This window comes from Agelaius tricolor, unplaced genomic scaffold (assembly GCF_023055355.1).
Source record: "Agelaius tricolor isolate 1412-34295 unplaced genomic scaffold, bAgeTri1.0.p SCAF_17, whole genome shotgun sequence".
In the NCBI taxonomy this organism is placed as follows: domain Eukaryota; kingdom Metazoa; phylum Chordata; class Aves; order Passeriformes; family Icteridae; genus Agelaius; species Agelaius tricolor.
The window spans coordinates 1,804,987-1,829,511 of NW_027269277.1; the positions used below are offsets into that span (position 1 = coordinate 1,804,987).

The window sequence follows — 24,525 nt, forward strand, 5'->3', positions numbered from 1 at the left end:
GGCAGTACCAAGAAAACCCAACCAATCCCAACTAAAAAATGCTCACATCTTAATGCCAACCAAAACTCTGGTGCCCACAGAGCACAAAAATCCTCTATTCATGGACACATATGCAGCAATGAACATGATCTAAGTCATGACAGTAAAAACCACTGGCGCAGATGATTTTATTATTTTATAAAAATAATTTTGAAAGTAGTTTGGAAAGGTTACCCTCAGAGAGGCACTGGTGGCTGGTGAATGGCACATATTGAACACACACAGCAAGGAATGCAGAGTCCTTGTTGCCAAAAGTACCAATAATATCCTGCTGCACTCCACTCATCCCAAAAGGAACCCTGCCAAAAATGGGCACACCCCACGCCACAGCTGCCATAATTAGCATATATCTGAATATTTGAGAGGCCACAGGTACTGCTGCCTAAAGTACCAGCACTGGGACCAGATACATTACCTGAACATTACACCTGGCATCCAAGAAAGAAATATCACTAATCACTCTCTTTAGGCAGGTCAAGATTTCTTAATCCTATTTTTGGGACAAGAAGCGAGTTCCTTGGGCTCCCCCCACTAACAAGTAGAAAATCTAGTACCAGCAGGCCAGTGGTGTGTATTTCTCCTCTTTTACTGATGAAAGCACTAAAAGGTGTGTGTGAATCAGGGATCACCAAGCCATAGGCAGTGTTCAGCCTTTCACTGAAGGACACACACAAACTCACCTGCAGCTGGATGAACTCGTGGTTCTCCAAGCCCTCCACGATCTGGGAGAATCGTTCCTCCCTGTTGTGCCTCTCAGCAGCAGTGGTTATAGCACCTAAAAGCTTGTCCAGGCTAAGAGAGACACAAACTGTCAGGAGAGCACAGCACAGCCACCTCACTCCTTGTAAACATTCTCAGCTCAATACTCACACAACTCAAGGCTTGGTGCACTGACAGAGTTTAAATGCATTTATCTACAGAAGATGAAAACAATCCAAGAAGCAAGTGTTATAAATGTCTACAAGATTAATGCAGAAATGAGAAAAAAGGGGTGACTAAATCTCCATATTATTTTTTCAGTAATCAAACAACCAATGAGGGGAAAAAATCCCTCCCTTTGCAAACTGTGCACTTGATAACAGTGGACATGTTTAACATCTGGAAATCCTACTAAAATGTCCTTTCAGGAATCAGAATGTTTTAACAGAAGACATGAAGTTGCCCATTTTAACCTTTAGTAAATAAACACAGTGGTGAAATTACAGGAAACATATGCCAAGTGATCATCTTTGTTTTAAAAATCTCATGGGCATGTGCTAAATAACTCCAAGTTGAACTGTTCCAAAGCCCAGCTGTAAAGGTAAATTCCTGGTTCCTGTGGTAAAGAGGTGATTTGTCCTTTCACATCTTCCACTTCAGCCACAGTCTGTAGGTCTCTGCTCATTTGCTTTTCTCTGATTTAATACTGAATTAGGGCAACACTACAGGTGAAGTCTCTTTAATTTCAAACCACATTATTAAAACTTAACAGGTTACATTTGCTTCATTGACAACTTTTCTCACCTGTGTCCAAACTAACAACTCATGAGCACCAAAAAAAAAACAGCTTCAATATCTCACTTACATGTTTTCCTCCCCAATAATGCAGATAGCAGAAAGGATTTTCACTGTCTCAGTCATCATGTGGGGTTGCTTTGGATCAATTGCTCTTGACAGCAGCAAGAGGCTCCTTTCATCTCCTAGGATCCTTTGCAAACCGTACTGGCAGAAACAAAAAGCTCGTGGTGAAAAGGTTGTGCCTGCCTTGGAAATTCATCCCCAACTTGAGATCCTGAGGGATTCCCCCAACCCCTCATCCCAGAGCACCCCCCAAAACCCCACCAGCCCCTGGCCATCACTGCTTGGGGACACAAGTCAGGGTCCCCAGTCTTGCACTGGAGGCTTTCCCCTAACAGAGAGAACCAAATTCAGCTCCTCGGGACACCAGGACCTTGTAAAATCAGCACCCACCAAAAGACAAGTCAGGTTTTATTTTCTGTCTATATCTGAAACACCTCAGAAGTAGGAAAAATCTGCTTTTCTCCTAATTCATTGGACAAGTTCTTCTGTGAGATTTTTCTAAACTGAGCAAAAGTAATTAAAAGTAACTTTTATGCAGTTTTATTTGCTGGGGAGGACATATAAATGCAAGACTTCAGATTTTGCTATGAATAAAGCAAAACTACAAATTTTACACATCAGCTTCCAGAAGGTACTCATAATCTGTAAACCTGAGTAAGCTGTGTTAGAAACAAATCAGATACAACTTAACCTAACCCTTTACCCATGACCAACCAACTTTAAAACTGCAGCTAAAAAGAGATCAAATGCTACTCAATTTAAATCAAGTGAAAAGTACATTATATTAAGAATCATGTATTGAAATCTGAATTTGGAAAGCTTTTTTTTTAAGCTTCCAAGTAATTAATTTCCATATTTACTTACCTTAAATTTATACTATCATCCTCTCTTTATCAAAGATGTTACTTCCAAAAATCAGTAATATTTAACAAAGATAAGAAAAAATGCAGAAATATTCACGAAGAACACTCTGAAGAGAAGTTACACTAAGTTCAAGACTGGCATTCCCAAATACTGCATATAAAAGCTTTCCTTCCCTCTCCCATTTACCATGTTATATACATGTTGAACTCAAACCCAAAAGTGAGAAAATATGTGAATTTAAAATAATACTTACTTTATTGTTCATAAATGCTTTGAGGCACTGGATAAGTTTATGTTGATTCTTCTTATCAATACTTTCTTGCCTTGAAAGCAAAGAGGAAAATCACATAAGGAAAATCCTCACAACCTCCCCATCCCTCCCTTCAAATGATCCAGGTCCTTACTGTTTCTTGTCCAGAAGCTTTTCCAATGCATCCAACAGGAGCCCAAGACCTTCATGTCCAAAATTGTTAACCCAGCTGGAAAAAAAAAACAGAGAAAAATGCTTTTAATTATTTCTTAATCAAATGCAGAACTTGCAAAGCCATTTCTCCGTTACTGCTTGTGCATCCCTTCACAGGCTTCAGTCTCGGTCTCACTTCCCAAAAGATCTGATCAGCCACGAAGGCAAACAGTTCCAGCAAGTACAAATTGCTGAAAGCCACAGAGAAAGGTGAGGAGATCCTGCAGACAGCTGCAACCATTTCACTGCTCCTGATCCAGGGTGCTGACAGCACTGCTCTCCTGTCCGCAAGCATTAGCACAATGGCTCTGCTTTCCAAAAAACCCCAAAGCCCACAACTCTCCTGCTTAGCAAAAACAGCATGATGAAAACTGCTGCAGAAATTGCTCTGCTTACCTGACTGGGTTGCTGGTTAGAGACACTCTCAAAGACTCCAGGCAATTGAGAAGTTTTTCATCTGAAATTCCAGACCGCAGCTCGTGGATGTACTCTTGTGAGGACAGGGTACACTCGTGCTTGCTGTTTTTTAGTCCCCCCTAGCATAGAAGGCAGAATGCTGCTGAGTGTTCTAGTGATCAAACAGTGCTGAGATGATAAAATAGAGGACTAATATTTCCATAGCAATTTCCAAATCATAGTACAAGTATTCAAGACAGCTGATTTGACTTGGATTTGTCATCAGTGTTTAATACTTTTGGTTTTACATCACAAGGATAATGATTTTTGCTGGATTCTTTTTCACTTGGAATAAAAGTGCATGTACTGCAAATGGAATAGAAAAGTTTAATTCCATCATTCAGCTGTATTACCATATGTAATGAGAGTGTATTGGAAACAATCATAAAGAGAGACATACAAAGAACCCAGTTCATGCAACTTCCTGAGCCCATTTTTTGCTGTACCATAGGTCATGTTTGACCCCTAATAGAGATCTCTAGAGGCTCTTGCTTGCTGCAAAAAAATCATACAGGTGATCTGACAAAGGGCTCCCTCCTACTGAAGTGCCACTACAGAAGAATAACTACTCACACAGTATTTCACTACTAAATACCTGAATATCAGTTTTCAGAGCTATAGTATTCAAACTCTTGAAAAAGACAAAACACTTTTCCAAAAGGTGCAACTAATCTTTTGTACAGCTCTGACAAGTTGCAGCAGGCTTATCTCAGAAGAGTGGTTTTGATTCATTTGCAGCTCCTAAAGCTCCTTAGCTCTGAAGGGTCTGTTGAAGAGAGCCTGATAAAGATGTCATGGGTGCAAATGCACTAGCAAGTGCCTGTCCTAGAAGAGGATTTAGATGTATTTGGTTTTAATTGTATCACTTCCACCACAAATATTCCATTTTTTGTCTCTCTTTCACAAAGCTCCACTTCTTATGAAGCTGCTGCTTTGCTCTCTTCAAATTCTTACCATTCATTTTCCAAAAATACACAAAGTATGGCTGATGACAAAAAGACTCAGATAAATTTAATTTAATGACTTAGACCTAGGCAGATTCCAGGCACAAACCAGAGCTGTGTTCACAATATACTTTCAGATTCAGAACAAAACCAGCCCAGACTGACTGCAGGGAGACATCAGGGTCCTCTGCACTGGGTCAGCTCTGAGGCTGCTCCTTGCTGACCTGCAAAGCACCTTCAGCTGGGCATCACATCAAAGGACCAGGGAAAGATGAGTAAGAAGGATACAGGGGGACTAGAATCAGTCTCCATCAACATCCTAAACAAAGATGCTCTTCCACCAAAAGAAAAAGGAATAAATGGGTGGGGTTACATTTATAGGAGTAGGAGCTGATTGTAAATGAGATTAACACATCAAATATCATCAAAATTCAGAAAAATCATCACTCTGAAGGACCAAAAGGTAAAGAACTAGGAAAAAGGAACAGCTTTATCCCACCCATTGGATGGATGGGAATCAGAAAAGATTTTGTGTGCAAATAATGCACATCACCTACACAGTACAGATCCAGCTGTTATTTCAGCCATTCCTCAAATGGTAAAAGAAGAGAACAGAAATGCTGCTCAGAGCCACAAAATGTACAGAGATGAGGCAATGGCAACTTCAGTCAATGCCACTGCCTGTGGAGCCAGACTCTGAACAGCTCTCCAGAATGCAAGGCAGTGGCTGCTCCCAGCATGAGTTTGTCCTTCACTGCAGCCTGCTGCGAGCTCCACAGGAGACTCCAGTTCAGAATGGGGCAACCTCAAGTCTTTGCTGCTCTTTGTTTCATATTTAACCCAAGCTGGGATCCTGCTGCCTCCTCCTTCTGTGCCATCCAGGCCATTGGTGAAGCACCTCTGCTCTGCCCAGTCCCTCATTTGCAGAAGACCCATGACATCCTCAAAAACAGATCAGCAGCTCAAGGAACTGGCAGTGTGCTCTGCTAAGGCTCCTTCCACAGCTTGCAGGACAGGCAGATTTCTTCACTGGCTCTTTAAAAAGCACCTTGAACTGCACAGCAATAAGGAACCAACTCCTCTTCCTTATTTTCCTCCTTCTTCAAAATGGATGGTGACTCAAGACAGCTCATAAAAATCCATTCTTGAAATCTTTCAGAGAATTTTCAGCTCACCAGGATTACTTTGTTATTCCCTGCAATCAGGGAATGTCTCAGTCTCAATCCACTCTCACCTCTAGCCATGCTAACTCGAATGCTGAACCAGGTGCTACTGCTTTTATTTCCCTATTCAAAGAGTTTGACTGGAATACTATTTTTAAGAATTGCTATGCCTTTACATGGATCAGATTTGGATACAAACATTTCTCATTTACTTTGAGGTGTAAGGTCTCAGTGAAAAATGTTTACAGGAGAACACCTAATAAAGATGGAAGCAAAAGGGAAGTAGAAAGAAACTGAAGGGGGTTGGGTCCCACATCAGAATGTTCAGAGATTAAACCAATGCTCAAGAATGGAAATCTGAGAAATTCCTTTATGACTGGTCACCTTCAGTGTTACAATTAAGGCAGAGGATGATTCCCTGATGCCAGCTCAAATGAGAGCCTGCACCACACAGCAGTCCCTCCAGTGCTGAGGATCCCATGTAAAATTCAAATCAGTTCAAGCTCCCAAGTTCCCATGAACAGGGAACCTCTTCTCTGCCATCTCTACAACCCAACAGCACTACCAGGAACATCCCAAAACTCCTCTCCTCCCTGATCAGGGTGGATCTGTAGATCTTGAAGGAAACAGCTCCACGTGCTGGCAGAAGCAAGCAGCTCCTAAAGGATGAACCCTGGAGGAAGCACACAGAGGTGCAAGAGCTCTTCAAGCAATGATGTGCAAAGCCATACACCAGGCACAGCATCTCTGGTTTTAGTATTTAGCAAGTTATTTGCACAAAAACATGCTTTTAATGCAGAGCTGTTCTTGCTCTCCATTCAGACCCTGAACTCAAAGGCATGGGGAGGAAAGCATCTCAGAATTTCCCCCCTACCCATTCTGGGAATATCAGCTTGCTTTATAAAATAACCTCTTCACAAAGCAGCTGTTCAGGCTAATTCATACCAAAAGGAAATTACACAGCAGCAGGGATTTTTTGAAACTGGTTTTAACACACTGAACTGGAAAATTAGTAATTTGTCCCCTCAAAAATCAAATACTTATAAATACATAAGCACAATGAAGATATTTTCCTCAGTTAGGGGAACAGCCAATAGTGTGCACAAAACTAAAAAGTACTGGTGAACACAAGTCTCTTTAAGGGCCACTCTGAATAAAACAAAGCCAAGAAAAAAATATATAAGAATATAGTGTGTAGGAGAAAAACCTAACTACATCTGAGGTGACGATTAGACAGTTTCAAGTCATAGATTGTTCCCTATTATTTCTACTACAGAATTTAATTACTGAATATGATAATTTAATTACTGAATAAGTGGAAAGGCTTGCTGTACCTGAAAAGCCTATTTTAGCTGTAATCAAAAATAAAGTCCATCCATAATTTAAAAGAACATTTTTGCTTTCAACCACTACTTTAAAACCATATGTAATTATTAAAAAAAAATCCTATATACAAGGAAACAAAAACTTGCTGAACTCACTCCAACCAATTAAATCCCAAATATTTGTTTATAATATTTGAATTCAATCAAAACAACATAAAATGTAGATGAGTCCTTAATAAGAGAAAAGTTATGCTCTCAGTGATCTTAAACATATTGACCTCCTGAATCCTCTAAATTAATCTTATTGTCACATTGATTGCTGAAGTTGGCATTTCCAAGGCAAGCTATGAATAACAACAATTGGAACATAAAAAATTCCCCATCTAAACAGAACGAAATAAGCCAAATATTGTCAATTTTAAATTTCAAGTGCCTGCCTTCAATAAAAGGCAAGACAAGTTTAAATTGTATTTGTTGCTCATAATGAAGAGATGAGCTCAGTGAGTTTGAAGGATTTAGAAATAGACTCCTGAAAACTTGAAGAAATCCCTCAAAAGTGAAAGCAATGATCTCATTCTGCTAAGATCAACATGATTGACAATTATTTTGATAAAACAAGGATTCAGTTGTGCCCGCTGAACTTTTAAAATCCAGATAAAAATCCAAACTATTCCAGCCTAGTCTCTAAAAAGGGAAGTTCATAAGGGAAAACAAAACTCTGGTGTTCGTACTCACCGGAACTTTACTTCCGACTATCTGCATGCAGTGGTCAGCCAAGAGAGGTTATTGTGTAAAAAAGATAATAATAAACATAAATAAACACAGCACAGTACTTAGTAGGATGTAGTTGCACACACATTTTTCAGTGTTCAATCATTAGTAGTAGTTACATTCTTTTATTACTTTATCAACCTGTTTAGGGGTCAGAGCTTCTCTACAGGAAAACAGCAGCTCTACAGCAGGAGCAACAATTTCAAATTCTTATGTTTTGCTGCTGAATCTTCAGTATTTGACACATTTACCTACAAATAACTGAATACCTGTCTTGACAGCTACATCTTGAAAGATTAAATATGCCATTTGTTAAAATTATCAGGTCAGATCCTTTACATATGACACTGAGAACACTAATGGCATACTGACTTCCTTGTATGTATAACAACTGCTTTTATTGTGGAGCTTTTGATCTGTTTAGATGATGTCACCACTGAATTTAATTAAGTTTTTGTAATCAAAAACATAGCCTACAGTTAGAACTCCAACTTGCATTTCAGAAAATCTCACATGACATTTTTATTCAACTGCTCAGTATGGATGCTTTTAATTACATGGATAATTAAACAGTGATTTTCAGAATGCCATCTCCTCTTCACCATGGAACAGCATCTCTCTGTATTCATGAACAAAAAGGTGACTTTCCCCAGAGGAAAGTGCAGGCAGGCAGCACATCTGTGCCCGTTCTGTCACCCTGCACAAATGCCCAGGTTGCTGGGAGCACCGTGGCCATCGGCTCCAGCAGTGCAGCCTGCCCTGCTCTGCTCACCTGAGCTCACCTGCTGCAGGCTGCCAGCAGCCAGTTCACTGCACAGCCACCTTCCTCTGATCACCACTGCTCTGCTCAGCCTCTATCTGCTTCATTTTCTACTCTTTTCCATTTTTCCTTTAGGAACTCTGTCAGAAACAAAAGTGCCTGCAAGTCTCTCACAACCAACACTTCTCTTCCTGAAGAAGTTGCCCCTAGAAGCACAAGAAGGGATTGCCAGCACCAGACAATCTCCTCTCCTGCTCTATTATCTTCTCCTCTCACCAATGTTCAACTAGTCAGTACAGCACAAAATGTCACCAGGGTCAGTTCTGGAACAGAATTTCAGTCCTTCACCAGTTCTCAGGTATAATTTCCATGGTTAACAATCTTTCTCTTCAAGTGAGAGAAGGAATGAGAAGCACAGAAAATCACTTCCCATGAAAGCATCCAGCTCATCAGCTTCTATATGTCCTCCAAGGCCAAGGAAAACTTTCTTCACCCAGTGAAACCCAAAGTTCCTTTCTCAGAACTCTGAAGACAAGTGTTTCAGAAAAGCATGGTCAACATGCTGCAGACAGCACACAGGCAGAGAAAATGAAGCACCAAATCGAAAATAATTTGGTTAAGACAACATCAGCAAATGAGAGTGATATTTTCACATGAAGGGAGGGAGCTCAAAAGCCTAATTAAAACAAACATGAAATGAACTGCAAGAAAAGTCACATCAACTGTTAAATGTGTTTTGTGAGCTCTAAGCAGAAGGTCCAAGTATTTGCAGGGTAAAAAGGGAAGATAATTATCTGTGACAAAAGAAAAAGGTAGCAAATTTAAAGACAGATCATTTTGAATGCAACCAGCATTTTCATGGAAGACAATCCTGAAGAAAGGAAAGTTTGACAATTCATGATGCAGTCAAGATTGAGTAGGGCTTGATTTCATTGAGCAGAATAGTAGTTGCACTAAACAGAAGATGAAATCACAAGGGAAAATGAGGTTTGGCGCCATCATAAGATCCCAATCAACATTTTAAAATTAACCTCTGTATTTTAATTTCTTTTTTTTAACAATCAAGATGCAAGCTATTTAAAAGTTAAATTAGGATAACACTACAGAAAGGTAATGTGTATTTCTGGAGGATTCCATTCAAATGCTGTGATTCAATTGCAAGGAGGACATACTGAAGCACACAAACTTTAATATGAGTTGTTTTTCCTCTAGGAAAAACACTTTGCAATGTGTAAAACAGCCACACTGTTGGTGCTGACTTAAGCCCAAAGTGGACATTCATGTATGAGGACCTTTTAGGATGACTTCTTTTTAAATTATTAGTACATTTAGGCAAATGTCTTGCCAGTTCTGTTTCCCATGCTGCAGCACACATGGGGAGCAATGCAATGCATGAACATTTCAGCAGTGAGCCATGCAATGGTAGACATGCTTTCCTTACTCAGCTGCACAGTTCTGGGGCTGGAGGCAGCTACATTTCAATTGCACTGTACATGAGAGACATCACCATTGTTCAACTGCATTTTGGGGGAAAATGCAAATACTTCCATTTCTACTGCCTTAATCTACTGCTTCACTAAAGTATTTCTGCATACTAAGAAAAAATTCCAGATTTAATATTGATCATGAAGTGAAGATAAAAACCTTACAAAGCATAATTAACAGTTCCCAAAGACAGTCTAGTTCATAGTTCATAACATTCACTGCCTAAGCGTGAATAATTCTCCAGTAATTTGTACATTCAGTTGGACCATGCTTAAAGCACTGGATTCCTTCCAGCACACGCTAAAGGACTTTGGATTTTCTTTAAGATGAACTCATGCAGGAACATCACTCCTCTCAGAACTTAAATCACCACTTTCATTACCATTTCATCACCATTATAACACAAACTTCTCCTCACTGAAGTTTATAATGTCTCAGGCAAGGCATTTGCATAATAATTGCATGTCATTGTCATCTTAATTTTTGAAATTTAACTCTGCAGAGGTGATTTTCAAGGTTAACAAGTCAATTGTACTGCTTGCAGTCTATGCTTAAAGATTCCTTAGCCAGACACCAACATAATCTCTACTTATTTCTATATTTGCCACAGTCAACTTTTAACACACACAAAGCATTGCTGGTGTATTTTATAACTAATTAGTACAAAAGTTCAACTGCAGAAAATAAACTGCAGCTCTTCACTACTTGAAATTTTATTTCTCTACCCCAAAAATGTCTGTGTACCCAGTCTTCAATTTCCTTGCACTTCTTGCACCCCAAAGAAGACAGACTTCAAAAATTCTGCATGAAGGGTTAATCAATCAATTAAATTACAGAGAATAATCGACATCAATGAAAAGTCAAAACATTTTTTCTATTCAAAATGTAATTTGGAACTGGTTTTATGACCATCCTTTCACTACAGGAGTCTAGCACATACATCGCTACTGAAACCACAAAGAAACTTTGGGTACCAAAAAATTCTGAAGATGAATTGCACAGAAATATGCTCAGGTTCCATCCATGACTCTACATCATTGGATTTGCAATTTCTTATGGCTTCCAAGAAAGGACCAAGTTTTGACATTGCCCAGCAAGGCAAATGCAAAGCAACTGCTCAGATGCAGCTGCAAGCATTCACAAGCGTGTTAGCAAGTACACATTTATTTCTTCCTACCACTCTGAGATAAATCCAGACAAAAAAATTCAAGTTTCAAGCTTGAAAAGCCCAAGACTGCAAGCCAAGCTCCTTCCTCAGGGAGTACTTACGGATTTGGCAGTAGCAGAAATGTACTGGACAACCATCTCACGTTTGGTGCTCAGGTCCTTGTCCCGTAAAGGAGCTTTTCGTTCCTCGTTCAGGTTCATGTCCTCCTGCAAAGAACCAGAGCACACAACATCAGGAACACATCTCAGGGTTTTCAGTAGTCTTTGTTCTTTTTAAGCTACTTTTGTTAATTAATTTTCAAACAAACAAGTGACTTTTCCCAGTTTATCTGTGTGTGTTTGACTTTGCCCTGATATTCTCCTATAGTTCTGTCACCTCAAGTGTTCATTGTTTTTGAGACTTACCCAAAATCTAAACTGAATCAAAGGGAGTTAACATTTGTAAAATTTGGCTCAAGAAGTAAATCTAGAGGACAAGTACAACAATTCTACATCTCAAGTTGATGCAGAAGTGCCAGCTCTTGACATGTTGCTGTGTTTTTAGTGAAATCTTATCACAGTGGACACCATTCCTGCACTATCTAATCAGAGGGCTGTTATTACATGGATTAGTAGCTTGAGGAAGGGATAGAGCTGAAACTGTTCCAATTGATGTATTTAAAATAAGCCTAAAAGTCAAAATGCTCTGCTAGATTAAATCTATTAAGACATTTCTTTTAACTTGATAACTGATTAAATACAATGCAGTCATTACCAGTCATGACTCGGCTTGCCATTAAAAGTCAAAGGAATTTCAGACTGGCACCTAAGAGCAGTCAATGCTCTGTAATCACTCCTGGTGAACAGCCTTGTCACTGAACTTAGGTGTCTGTGAGACAGACCCATTGTCTGCTTCAATTACCGTTACTTGGAAAAGTTAAAAACCAATCCCTTAACGAGCCAATCAAGCAAGGGTTAATTAACACTTATCCAATCCTTCAAAAGACAGCTCCACAGAACAGAGCAGAGCTACCCAGTGGAACAGGACACTTCTCCCCATAGCACATCTTACCATCATTTTCTCAAAGAGATCCATAACTTCTTTCTCTGATAAGTTCATGCAGCGCTCATCCACAAGTGCCTGGGCATGTGGGATCTCACTGATGGAAGGCTGGGAGTCAATAGGATGCTGAATGAGAGGCTTCTCCTTCTTCACAGCTGATTTCCTGAAGCTTGTGATTCTGTCACGCTGCAAAGACATTCCAAAATAAGCAGAAATAGAAAGAGAGAAAAGCAGCCAATTGGATGGCAGCAATGCACGTGTTTTTAGTTAATTCAAGCATCAGAGTTAAACTGAACTGTAAGTAAAAGTACTCTAATATTTAGAGATTACTTTGCACAGAAAGACAATAACATACAAGGTAAACTCATGACAGGTCACATGCAAAAAGGATTTAAATAATTTGCACTGATCCAAAATGGCACCAGCTAGGTTAAACTGCTAGCACTTCAAAATCTTCAGGTCATCTTCTCCCATTACTAATTATCCTGACAGTGAATAAATATGGTACCACAAAGGCAATGTCCACTGTTCCTTCACCTGAAGGGCTATAGGGTAACTAAAAAAGGCAGCGTGGGGCAGGAGGTACTCACAAGTTCATCAGGCTTATAAAACATCCTGCTGAAGTAAAAGAAAGTCTGTAGAGGAATTAATGCTCCAAGCATAGCTCAGAACCCCTTGGAGAGTTTTTGAGGAGGAACTCGTGGAATTAGTGCTGAGCTTGAGAAAGGCAGGTGAAGGGTGGCTCCCACAGCAGCCCCCAGGGTTAAACACACGGCCAGGCACTGCCAGGGCTCCCGGGTTAGGGCTGACACCAAGCCCCACTCCTGGGCTGGAAGCATGCTCAGTTACTGGGTTAATGTTGGAAATAACCAGCACCTTCCTTATAAGGCCATTTCTGTTGTGTTTATAACATAGAACTCTATTCTGGAGAAAGTCCGAATTCTTTTATTTAATATCTGTCTTTATTTTTATAGATATACATATATATGTTCAATTTGAGAACATCATGCATACAGCAATTTTTCTCAAAGAACTGTTTGCATCCACAAATACTCCTGTATTGGTTTCAGACACTCAACAGCCTTATGAAGATGTGCTTTCATCTAACAGCAGCTTATGTAGGGTTACCAGGATCACTCAGAGCAGTCACTGTCATCTCCACCAGAACTTGTCAACCAAAATTTATATTGGCTGCAACAAAATGACCTCTCTGAGGTGTGAAGTGTCTGATGGAGACAGACTTTGTTTGCAAAAATTGATTCATTTCAGATTAATGAGTCCAGAGTGGAGACACTAGAGTGAGAGCTGTGCAGTATGGAGAAGAAAGATTATATTTCTGTTGCTTTGTTTCTTTTTATTAATTTTTGTTGTTCGTTGTTTTTGTTGTTATTGTTGAGATCCTAGGAGATTACCTTAAATCTCTGAAGGAAAGTGTCCCTAGATAAGCTGCATTCCCTTTGAACTTCTTTTGAACTTTTTTTGAGGTTTTGTTCCTTAGATATTTTTATATTTGTGGACAGAAGCACAATACCTATAAGGATACCGTTAATGTCTTTGACAAAGTAAGAACATAACTTTAATCCATTTTCTACCTCATTAGAATAGTTTAAATTACACTTTTGGAAACTAAAATTAGGGCATAGCCTGGTGAAAAGCCAAGGATATGACAGTGCCTGAAATGCAGTTTTATATTGACCATTCAACAGTCACAAAAAGTCATTTAAGATCCAATTGCACCACATTTCATCTGTTTCAAGTGTAACTTATTAACACCAAATTTGTTCAATTAGATTGCACCGGTGAGATCACTGGAAAGACACAAAGGAATCTTCTGTGTGATTTCCAGGCACCATTTCCTCATTTCAGATGTGCAGACAATCATTAACTAAAGAACCAGTCTGCCTTTATTTTGTATATATATAATACAAGGCGGTAATTTTAATGAAATCAATTTTCTGAAAAAATGCTTTGGAACCAGTTTCAAAGTATTCAGCTTTATCAAGTTAATGCTGCTGAACACACACTTGTTCCTTGGCATTCAGTGGACATTTATTACCCAAAATGGTTCCACTTGAATCATGTGGCAACCAGCTTTGAAGAGCCACTGAAGACCATTTACTGGTAAAGAGAAGGTCAAGAGAAATAACACTTCAACTGTTGAGCAACAGTTTCAACATAGCCACAGTATTACTAAAGTATTTCAAATGTGCTTAGGGAAGTTTCTCCAAATAGAAATCATGATTAATCTTCTTCAACTGAAGCCACAAATTAAGATCTTTAGGAATAGTCACTCAACTTTCTGCCATCCAATGCTTCATATCCTTATAAGAATGTTATTTTGTCCACAACGTTGAGTAAAGTAGCATGCAGCGTGGAGTTACCATTGCAAATTAAGATGCTACAAAGACCTTACCACATCATCTGCCAAAGTTTTTATTTGAATATTCTATTAAAAAAAAAACAAAAAACAACACACACAAATCAAAGAAAAAAAGACAGCGTTACCTACTGCTTCAGAATAAAGGAGTCTATTTCATGTAATTGAACATTAAAAATCATTTGAAATTTCACTAAATGTTCTAAAAACCTGCAGGGAAATGGACACAGAAAGCCCATTTTTTCTGTGAAAAAGCAAGCCTGCATCCCATTGCACCCTATCCTCTGGGTATGGAATTGATGCCCCCGAAGCCTCAGAGCTGCAGCAGCCCCAGCGCTGCCCAAAGGAGCAGCCAGGGCTCCCGGCAGGGTTTCCAAACAAACACAGCGCAGGGCTGGCCGTGCGTCAGCAGCACCACGGGATGTGAGCTCAGGGCCCTGCACTGCCCAGCACCTCCTGCAGCCTCCTGCCAGCTGCTGCTGGCCACTGAGTCACCAGCCTGGAGAGGAACTGGCTCAGGGCACTGAAGTGATGATGCACAAACCACCCTCCCTCCCTCCTCACTTCTTCCTAAGCAGGAAAATCCTGCTGACAACCATCACCCAGCATTATGTTTTTATTCACGGCCAAAAACCTGCACGTATTGCACACCAATATCAACAGGCATTATCGAGGAAGCATTTGGTTCAGGAACTTTGCTCCTTTCATGACTGCTTTTTGACACAAGGCAGTCATGAAAGGAGCTCAGGTCTAGACCTCATGGGGGGACAGAATTTGAGAAGCATTCAGAAATCCATGGGACAGAGGAGAGGACAAACCTCAGCTCACAGGTCAGTCCTCACTCATTCCCTCCCAGCAGGATCATGTAGCCAATCAAAAGTACAAAAGCAAGAAACTCTTGATGGCTGAGATATAAAGACAATGTAATAACTGATGGGAATAAAGAAAATAAAGAAACAAATAAAAAAGCCATTGTTTGGCATCAGCAGGGCAATGCATACCCAGCTTCTGAGCACCTGATGATTTGGAAAAACTGCTCCTCCCCACCCTGCAGCCCTGCCTTGACTGCTCAGCATGATGTAAAACGTTTTGGAATGTCTTTGGTCACTGTGGATGAGCTGTCCCAGCTGTGTCCCCATCTCCAGGCCACCCCCCCTGCTCCTGGAGGGAGCTCACAAGAAGCAGAAATCCTGGAGACTGGGAAGGGCTGTTCAGCAAAAGCTGCAGCACTGGGGGGGTTCTTTCTGTCTGTGCTGTTTTGGTCCCAAACCTAGGACACAGCACCAGATGGGCTGCTCTGAACCAGCTCCACCTGAGCCTGACAGGTTCTGCACCTCCAGGTGTTGACAGCAGCCTTTCATCTTCCAAACTGCCCCATCTCAAGGCCCTTCCTTACAGCTCTCCTGTATTCCCCTCACCTGGGCTTAGGATGGAATTTATCATCTTGAAAGCAAAACTAAGATGCCCACTTAGCACTCTGGTAAATAAACCTTTTAATTGAGACTGGAGAGAAAAACGAAGTAAAGCCTGAGCCTGTTTTTAATAGAGACAGCCAGGCAAGCAAGAAGTTCTGAAACTCCATATACATTTTAGGAGCTACTTGTACGAGAACATTTTTTCCCCTTCTCATTTAAGTACTGTCAATCTCTGCCAGAAGCTGGAACAGGATCATCTACCCCATCTCTACACTTACATTGCATTTGTCACTCAAACTGCTCTGGGCAAAGTACAGAATACTAAAACAAGATAGCACACTGCATTTCTTCAGGCCCTGCAAGCACTCTTCCCAGATTCCCTTCTGGTGCACAGCTCCACTGCTGCCAGCAGCCACTCGAGATAAGCAGCACATCTAACAGGTAGCAGAGACACTGCAAGGAGCTGCAGGCAAAGTCAAGGCACTTCTGTAGCCACAGATCCTCACACCATTTTGACAATCTCTTGTGCTAACAAAGAAATGGCGCTTCCAGGCTGATTTCAGAACATAACCCAAAAGTAGTTTAGCTCTCTGGAAGGAAATTTAAGATATTGTAGATTCTGTAGTCCTCTAGCATTATTCTTTCTGCCATCTATGAGACAGCCAGAGCAACACAAGACAGAAAGATCTGTACCTTCCTGGCTTGTTAAAGACACTGAGTCCCTGTTTGCAGGAGCAGCCCAAGGGAAAAGGCTTCACAAAAACCTCTGGGGAAACATTTGCAGATAAAGGATACCAAATTAACCTTTATATCTAAAATACATATACAATTTAAGACAGCTGCAGATCATCTCCCTCCCCTAGTTATAATGTCAACACAAACCACAGGATTTCTTCAGCATCTATACCAGAGAACTATTTCCTACTGACTTAGTTCTATACTTAGAAGATTTAAGTGATAGAGTTCTCCCTTTCAAACACAGCCTTGCCAGTCCATCAACAGTTAATATCATTTTCTAGTCACTCTTCCCAGTCTTAGTTTACTCTGTGCATCTGGCTACTTTTATAAGCACAGACAGATGATGACAGTAAATCACACAAAAATAACAGCATATACTAATGCACCTGCACCAGACAATTCTTTATCTCAAAAGGTTTCTTTCAGCCAAGCTAATATTCAGAGTAATTGAAATCTTGCACATGAAAACAGTAGAAAGGTATTTGTGGATCACTACATTTCCTGATGCAAAAATCACTGCTTCCTCATGCAAACAATGCAGGCTACAACAGCAACAATGTCACATTCACTGAATTCAATTACTTGAGGTGATTGCATCAACTTTTAATACAAAACTCACAGCAAGTCTACTTGTTTATACCTTTTCCTAACTTGTGCTTTAATAAAACCTTCCAAATCACTTCAGCTGGCTGTGAGTTGTACACTGAGGTACATTTACATGGATTGATTATATTTAAGTATTACTTTCCCATGTTCTTAATTGTTATGCTCAGGAGTCTCACTCTCACCACAAAAATCCAATCAGCAGTAACTCCCAGATCACCACGTGCAAATGAACAGTGATCAGCTGGGCAACTTCTAAACCTTTCAGCGATTTTCCCTCCACTGCCCAGGCAAACTGGGGTGCTCTGGAACATCCATTCCTGCAGCTCCACTGCTCCCAGCAAAGCTCATTTTCTAGGGGTAGCAACCAGAAACTTGACCTTCTCTCAACTTTCAGGGGGTTTTTTGTTGTTTTCTTGGGTTTTTTTTTTTAACTGTGCTGATACTGCTGTTTTCTAAAATTTACCTCGACTTCAACACCTGCAAAAGCCATGGTAAAGTTCCACTCAAGGACAGGAGCTTTTTAATTTGCATACAAGCAGGAAAGGAATAACTTCCCATATGAGCACCTGAACCCAGGGAGTTGAAAGGGACAAAGCACAACCTGGTTAATATTTGAAGTACAAAAAGTTGTCTGCATCTTGAATCTTAGTCACAAAATAGAACTCACTCCTACAACCTCTGTTCTTCAGTTCAGAGGATGAATAATATTCCCATTAGACAATTTAACCATCTGTTAACATATTCAGTTTTGGAATTCAATCTGAAAAGGCACCTAGGAAATGGTGAAAAGATATCCAAGCTATAAAGGCTGATGTGCAGAAACCAGGACTACACACTCATTTAGGCCTTTCAAGATCTTTACCCATGATGAAGTATACCTGACATTTTGTGAATTATATCTTTACTAATTTTATTACTAGTGTTTGCTTTAGCATCATATTTTTCACACTTTGAGGAGCATTCACCATGCTTTCAGAAAAACCTTGAAATGACTGTTGTAATCCATCTGCTTTCTCCAAAACACTTGAATTGAGCAATACCGATGGTTTTGTTACTATTGTTGTACATTTACATTTGGGCTATATGACACCATATGGAAAAAATCTTGTTTGCCTTGCAGCTGCTTGCTTCACAAACCCTTTGAATGTGCATTATTCAACGTTTTAAATTAAGGCCCAACCTAGAGCTGAGCATGGAGGGAAGCAGGGGCTGCCAAAAGGCAGATGGACAACTGCTGGCATCCCTGAGTCAGGGCAGGATGGCACCACCTCCCCAAGGGAAGCTGCCAGCTTTGCCCAGTTTCTCCAGTTTCTCCCCAGGAAAATGACCATCCACGAATGAGCAATGCTCCAGAAATAAGTTTGATAATTCCTCGTGCTAAATAAAGCCCGAGGGTGAGCCAGGCTGGTAAATCATTAACAGCAGAGGGCAGCAATCCTTAATCACCTGCTGGGAGATGCCTCAGCACTGCTCCCACACAGAAGGGGAGGGAACAGATGCCAGAGGATGGAGATCATATCAGACACTCCCCTCACTAATGCCAAGGGCTGAGTTTTGTAAAGAAGCAAATTAATTCAGAAATTGAAAAAAAAAATAAAATCACTGTAAACAAACAGTCAATTACATCAGCTCTGTAACTGAAGATACAAAAGGAGTTGAGGAAGACACCTGACCTAACTTTTTTAAAATATATATATAATTTGAAGCTCAAACTGCCATCACTGTTTTGAAAAGTTTCAGACAATGGTTTCTTGCTGCTCATTGATAAGCAAGCTTTAAAATCCAGAAGAACATTATAAGCTTTTTTCCAAAAGCTGCAGTTCCACGTCAGTCTAAGCCAACAAAATTGCTGGGTGTGAGACACAGGGCAAGGGTGGCAGCAGGACACTCCAATCAGGTTAGGCTGATCTGAGAAACATCTGCCAGGGCACAGGCAAATGAAGGCAGTCCTGGCATTTCCCAGAGCCACAGCTGGAATCCAAACACTTCTCATGAAGCCTCCAGAGCAGCTGAATCAGACAAGGGTTCACAGCCCTGCTGCACAAGTGCAGAGCTCCCCAGGCCACAGCCAGGAGCTGGGTCCTGCTCTGCTCCCTGCATGCCAGGACTGCTTTGGGCACCCAGGAAAAGTGCAGGGGCAGCATGCTTTTCACTAGAGACAGCATCATTCTCATGGCAACAACACAGGCTCTCCTCAGAATGCTCTACAGCCTCTGCATTCCTCACTTCAAACTAGAACAGAGTTTGCTGTGAAACTCCTGCAGATTAGACTGTGGAAAGAGCCGAGTTGCTTTCCTGCAAAGGAGAACCACAGTCAGCACTGGATCTCTGCTGGCTTTTCAAAAATGTGGTTCACTTGAGCTTGGAGTTTTTAGCGAAATTGGCTTTTGCTTTTTTGGTATAATATGATGGTGAAGCGCTTTTGAAATATTCTAGAACAGTTAAACTGGAAAAACAATGTCAAAACAGTTCCTGACATAGAAAGTGCAGACTGTATCTCAGTTTTATGCAGAGATACAAGCAGTGGGACAGAGCTCTTTGCTCCCACCCCAGGGGGAGCACACAGCAGTTTTTCTGGCAGCAATACTTGATGTGCACTGAATTGCTGCTCCCCTTGGGCCCCTGCTCTGGCCCTCCTGGGGGCAGCTGCTGGGACTGAGTGGGAGCTGTGCACAGCCCTGAGTGGGTCAGTGCAGGGTAGTGACCGCAGGCCAGGCCTCCTTTTATCCTCCTCACTCTCTCAAGAGATGCCTTTTCATCATGACAAGAGTCACCTTTGCTCTGGCTGAACTGCAATCCTGGTTTTTACCCTTTTAACCACAATCACACACCTTGAACCTGAAATTATTCTTTTGTTGTAACCTAAGTATTTTCTCTCAAGAGGAACAACTTGACTTGACAGAGTTGGTTTGAAATTATCTTAAAAATTGAAGCAGAAACTGCTTTGAGAAATTTCTTCACTCTAATACCTACACACTTTTTTTCATTTCAGCTTACTTGCTTCCTCTATGACAGTGTACACAGGGCAGCCCAATGGCCCTGCAAGGGAGAGGCTCAGCTTCCCTAAACTTTTCTTACTGTTCTATGCAGAGATGGATTTGCTAAGATTTTTCACTGCATGCTGGTGGTTGTGTAGAACATTTCTTGCTTTTGTGGGCACAGTAAACACTGAAATAAGTGTCAGACTGCATTTGGATTTTCCCACGAAACCATTTGAGAAGTTAAACTGGCAGAATGCATCTGTTGGGAGAGGACTGACACTGAAAGCAGAACAGCCACAGCAAGCTGCAGGAGCTTCACTGGATACTGGGCAGTTCCTGGAGAATGGAATAGATTGCCTTTGATAGGCTTTGAGAAAGTGGGAACGTGTGTATCTGCTTTGTTTGGGTTGTTTTGTAAGTAGTAAGAAACTCCAACCAACCAAACCACAGCCCACAAACAAGCTGGCAGCAGAAGGGGTGCAGCGAGCCAAAGGAGCTGGAATTCCTTGTGAAGAACATTCATTTGGTGTGTACTCAGCAGACTTGGAGCATGGTCACAGGGATCATGTCAACAATTCTTAGAATAACATTGTCTGTCTTCCAAGACAGACCTACAAGTAAAGAGCAAGTACTAAATCAGAGCAGTATTTGATCTCTGCATTACAATAAGCTGGTGCTAAAGCCACTTTTTTCTCCCTTAATAATAAATGCTGTGATACTAAAACTTGGAAAAATGAGTAGTGCTGCTGCCATAGCAGGGAACTCTGGCTTTTCCTCACAGAACTGAGATTCAAGGTTAAATAATTTCCACAGGCATGGACCACAATACACCTCAACAGGCCAAGAATATTGGGTTGAACAATGCACAGTTGCTGTGTCACACTCCAGGTCTTCCTGTTCTCTTCCCTATTCTTTCCTGTTTGCAACAGCATCCTCAGAAGATGATTTGTCCTTTGGGGAAGTAGGAAATGAAGCACCATGTGAACAGAGAGCAATTACATTGTACTTCATAATGAGGAATCCCATGGTATCACTTGGCTTCAGTACAGGTGAGGGTCCCTATTAAGAAGAAACTGGAATTCAGGACAATTAGAGAAACTTGTCATAGATTATGGAGAATCTGTTATTTTCTGTTAAAGGATATAAACCATCTTTTTTTTTTTTTGCTTATCTTAAGTGTTCAATGTGCTTTGGCTCTTCCTGAACACTTACATGACTCTTATAAAGGTTTTTCATGAAACAATTCTTTTGAAATATCAAATATTAACTGATGGGAATACTGCTTATCTTAGAAGGCATTCAGGAATTAGTCTGAATCACAGAACACTATAAACTAACCTTAATGGATTTAGGAAACCTGTCCTGTCCACCCAAGCTTTGTCTGAAGTTCAAATATGAATGCATATTAAAAATTCCAATTGCCTTTCTGGTTTGCAGGCAGAAGCTTCCCCAAACCCTTCTGCTGCACTCCTCACCTTTCTAGTTTGGGAACATCTCCACCAAGCTACAATAAACGGGAGGATGAAAACCAAACTCAGTGCTGTGAATTTGTTACTGTGCAATTCCCTTCAGTGGGCACGAACCAGAGAAAGTCAGAGTGCAGCTCCCAGGAGGGGCAGGGCCAGCCTCAGGGTGGCAGTGGGCTCAGCTCCTGTGGCAGCTGTGGAACTGGGCCATCCTTGAGGCTGGCACAAAAATTCAAACATCCATGGCACCAGTGCATATTCTCAGCCTGGTGTGCTGTTATCTGCTTCCTTCTTTATGGAAATTCCTCCCTGTTCTAATACAACTGGGACACACAACCACTCCAACTCTTAATAACTGTCAAGTTCTCATCTACTCCTGTACTCACACAATTACAAATGCAAACATCCAGCTCAGCTCCATTATGAAACCAAAGTACTTCAGAAGTTGCTCAAATTTAATAGACAAAAATAATTCACAGCAAGAGAAAGAACATGAAGAACCAAAATGCAGACAAGGAAGCAGAAAACTTTCTACTGCACAAGAATTAACAGCTTGTATTCTGTTATTAGGGGCTAGAATCTAATGAATCTCATGTTGGCTTTGTATTTGCTCCTGACAAAGCTACACTCATTAAAAACACTGAACCACAGGCACCCTTAAAGGCCATTATAACAACCATCATTAGCTCCTACCATATTAAGAAGGAGTAATGAAGTGCAGAACCAACATTTCTCATGACCAAGTACTTATTTTGGCTTGTTCCAGCATCCCTGAGCCCAAACTGCATTTATACAGAGCCACCTGTGAACACATAACCAACTAATTGTGACAAAAAGGTCACTAAAAGGGGACATTGGAGGTCTCAGGTTATTTCCTCTCACCTTCATGCCTGCACACACAGCATGGAGCAGTTTGTTCATGTGACTCCAGGCAGGACAAAGTTATTAATGTTTGACCAGCTAATCCCTGAGCCAAGAACCAGGCTGTGTCCCTCAAAGCAACCTGCACCCACCAATCCTGCAATTCCCTCAGCCTTTGGAGCCTAAAACTTCCTGGCAGAAGAGCAACAGTCCTGCAGCACCAGGGGATGGGATTCTACAGCACTATCCCCCAAATATTTTAATTTTTTTATTTAGACACTTGCTCTAAACTGCAAGGTAGCAACACTCAAAGGTCCACAGTCCTCAAGCAAGTCCTTCTGTATTTATTCCGACTCAAAAGGACAAACTAAATGTGTTAATGGGGTCTTGTTATAAAAAGAAAAGTTCATATTTCCACTATAAGTAGGGCAGCAGCAAGTGTGTTAATATACATTTACACACACACAAAAGCCACTAAGGAACACAAGGCAGTTCCTTTTCCAATGACATTGTTTTCAATCAGTCACTTTTACACTAACATTTTCAGCCTTGGAAACAAGTTTAAACTGTTACAAATTAAAAGATTCCTAGTAACACTATGCAAAGGACAGGAGCAGGCAGCAGACACATCAGGCATTCACCATATCCATCCTTTGCCCCAATACCCTCCTGTCTCCAAGGATTTTCCCTGAGGATCACTCAGAGGAAGGGAGCCTGACAAGGAACACCACAAGCACCACCTGGACAGGGCCCTTCCCTCAGTCTGCCCAGGGTTTGCTGTTGGCACGGGAGGAGCCTGTATCCATTAGAAACTCCTCAAAACACTCCTGCCTTACACAACACACAAGGTGTGGTGGCATTACACTCTGCCCTACACCTTCAGGCCAAATATCACCACACCCAGGTGAACCAAAAACCTTCAGGAGCTGGAGCAAACCATAAAATCCCCATGTGTGGCTTGTTCCGGAATTTTCAAGGTATTTCTCCATTTCTATAAATCAGAAGAGTCCATGATTCAGATCATGATGTACATCACAATATCAGTTCACTGCCACAGCAGATCCTTCTCAGATCTGTGCTGCTATCACACCATGTACAGGTGGTCAGGAGAGGAGGGCAGAAAAGCAGCCACAATTCCATGGAACTGGTGGATGAACTTTAGACAAATTCATCCAACAGGAGGAGTTATAATGTGCCATAATTCCAGTGCCATAATTCCAAATAAACAGAGAAGAGGAAACAGTACAGGAGTGGTTCTGACAGGTTCATTTTGTGTCCTTGTCCGTCCCACTGCCACACAAAACTGATGTCAGCAGAGCACCAAGGGCAGCAGGGAGAGAGCTGGAGCCACACTGCTCCCTAAAAAAGCCAATTCTTGACCTGGCACCCCTTCCTCCCATGCAATTTATCGTTACCAGGTAGAACAGACTTGCCTTGCAGGCTGTGTTAGTGCTGTCACACAACATCCCACCCATCTACCTGGGAGGAAGGCACAGGTGCAGGTGGGAATCCTTGGGCTGCTCACTACTCCAAGGCTGCAGCAAAAAGCCACCTCACTCACAAGATCTGAAGATCAGTTTGATACAAAACCAATATGCAAGTTTAAGACAAATTACCTTTGTCTACCTGCAGCTTTATCAATTGCTACACAAATACTAAAGAAGGTTTTTCAATTGTTTCAATCTCCCAAAATGATCTGCTCTACCACCATAGCTGATTTTAAGAAAAAAACCCTTATTTCCTCCTAAACAAAGTTATAGCATTATGGGGTTTTTTGTAAGGAATAATGATATAAATGCTTCAAGCAACTGCTAAAACTATTTATTTGAGTAATCTCACTTCTTGTGCTTCAAGGTTGAACAAGCAAACTGATGAAGAACAAACCGAAATCGACAGTCACTCCAGCAGTAACTGACACTGCTTGTTGTACTCTGAATTTGGACAAGGATGAAAAGAACCAGAGGGATGTTATTAGCCATTACTGCATTTTTGTTTACTTCCAGAGAGCTTCAAATGATGCAGAAAACATGAAGTCATCTTGT

General features: G+C 41.0%; 1 protein-coding gene across 3 annotated transcripts in view; it reads right to left on the reverse strand.

Annotated features, from left to right (window-relative positions):
* Positions 1 to 24,525, reverse strand: part of DIAPH2 (diaphanous related formin 2) — a 172,128-nt gene that overhangs the window by 141,888 nt on the left and 5,715 nt on the right. The window contains exons 2-10 of one of the 3 annotated variants that reach the window (XM_071442163.1): positions 14,453 to 14,485; positions 12,049 to 12,225; positions 11,100 to 11,204; positions 7,550 to 7,570; positions 3,323 to 3,462; positions 2,868 to 2,942; positions 2,717 to 2,786; positions 1,604 to 1,740; positions 720 to 831 (exon numbers count right to left, since the gene is read on the reverse strand). In XM_071442163.1, the coding sequence (XP_071298264.1) occupies positions 720 to 831; positions 1,604 to 1,740; positions 2,717 to 2,786; positions 2,868 to 2,942; positions 3,323 to 3,462; positions 7,550 to 7,570; positions 11,100 to 11,204; positions 12,049 to 12,225; positions 14,453 to 14,485 (870 nt within the window). The remainder of the gene's footprint in view (positions 1 to 719; positions 832 to 1,603; positions 1,741 to 2,716; positions 2,787 to 2,867; positions 2,943 to 3,322; positions 3,463 to 7,549; positions 7,571 to 11,099; positions 11,205 to 12,048; positions 12,226 to 14,452; positions 14,486 to 24,525) is intronic. The other 2 variants (XM_071442165.1, XM_071442164.1) reach the window with 2 other exon arrangements.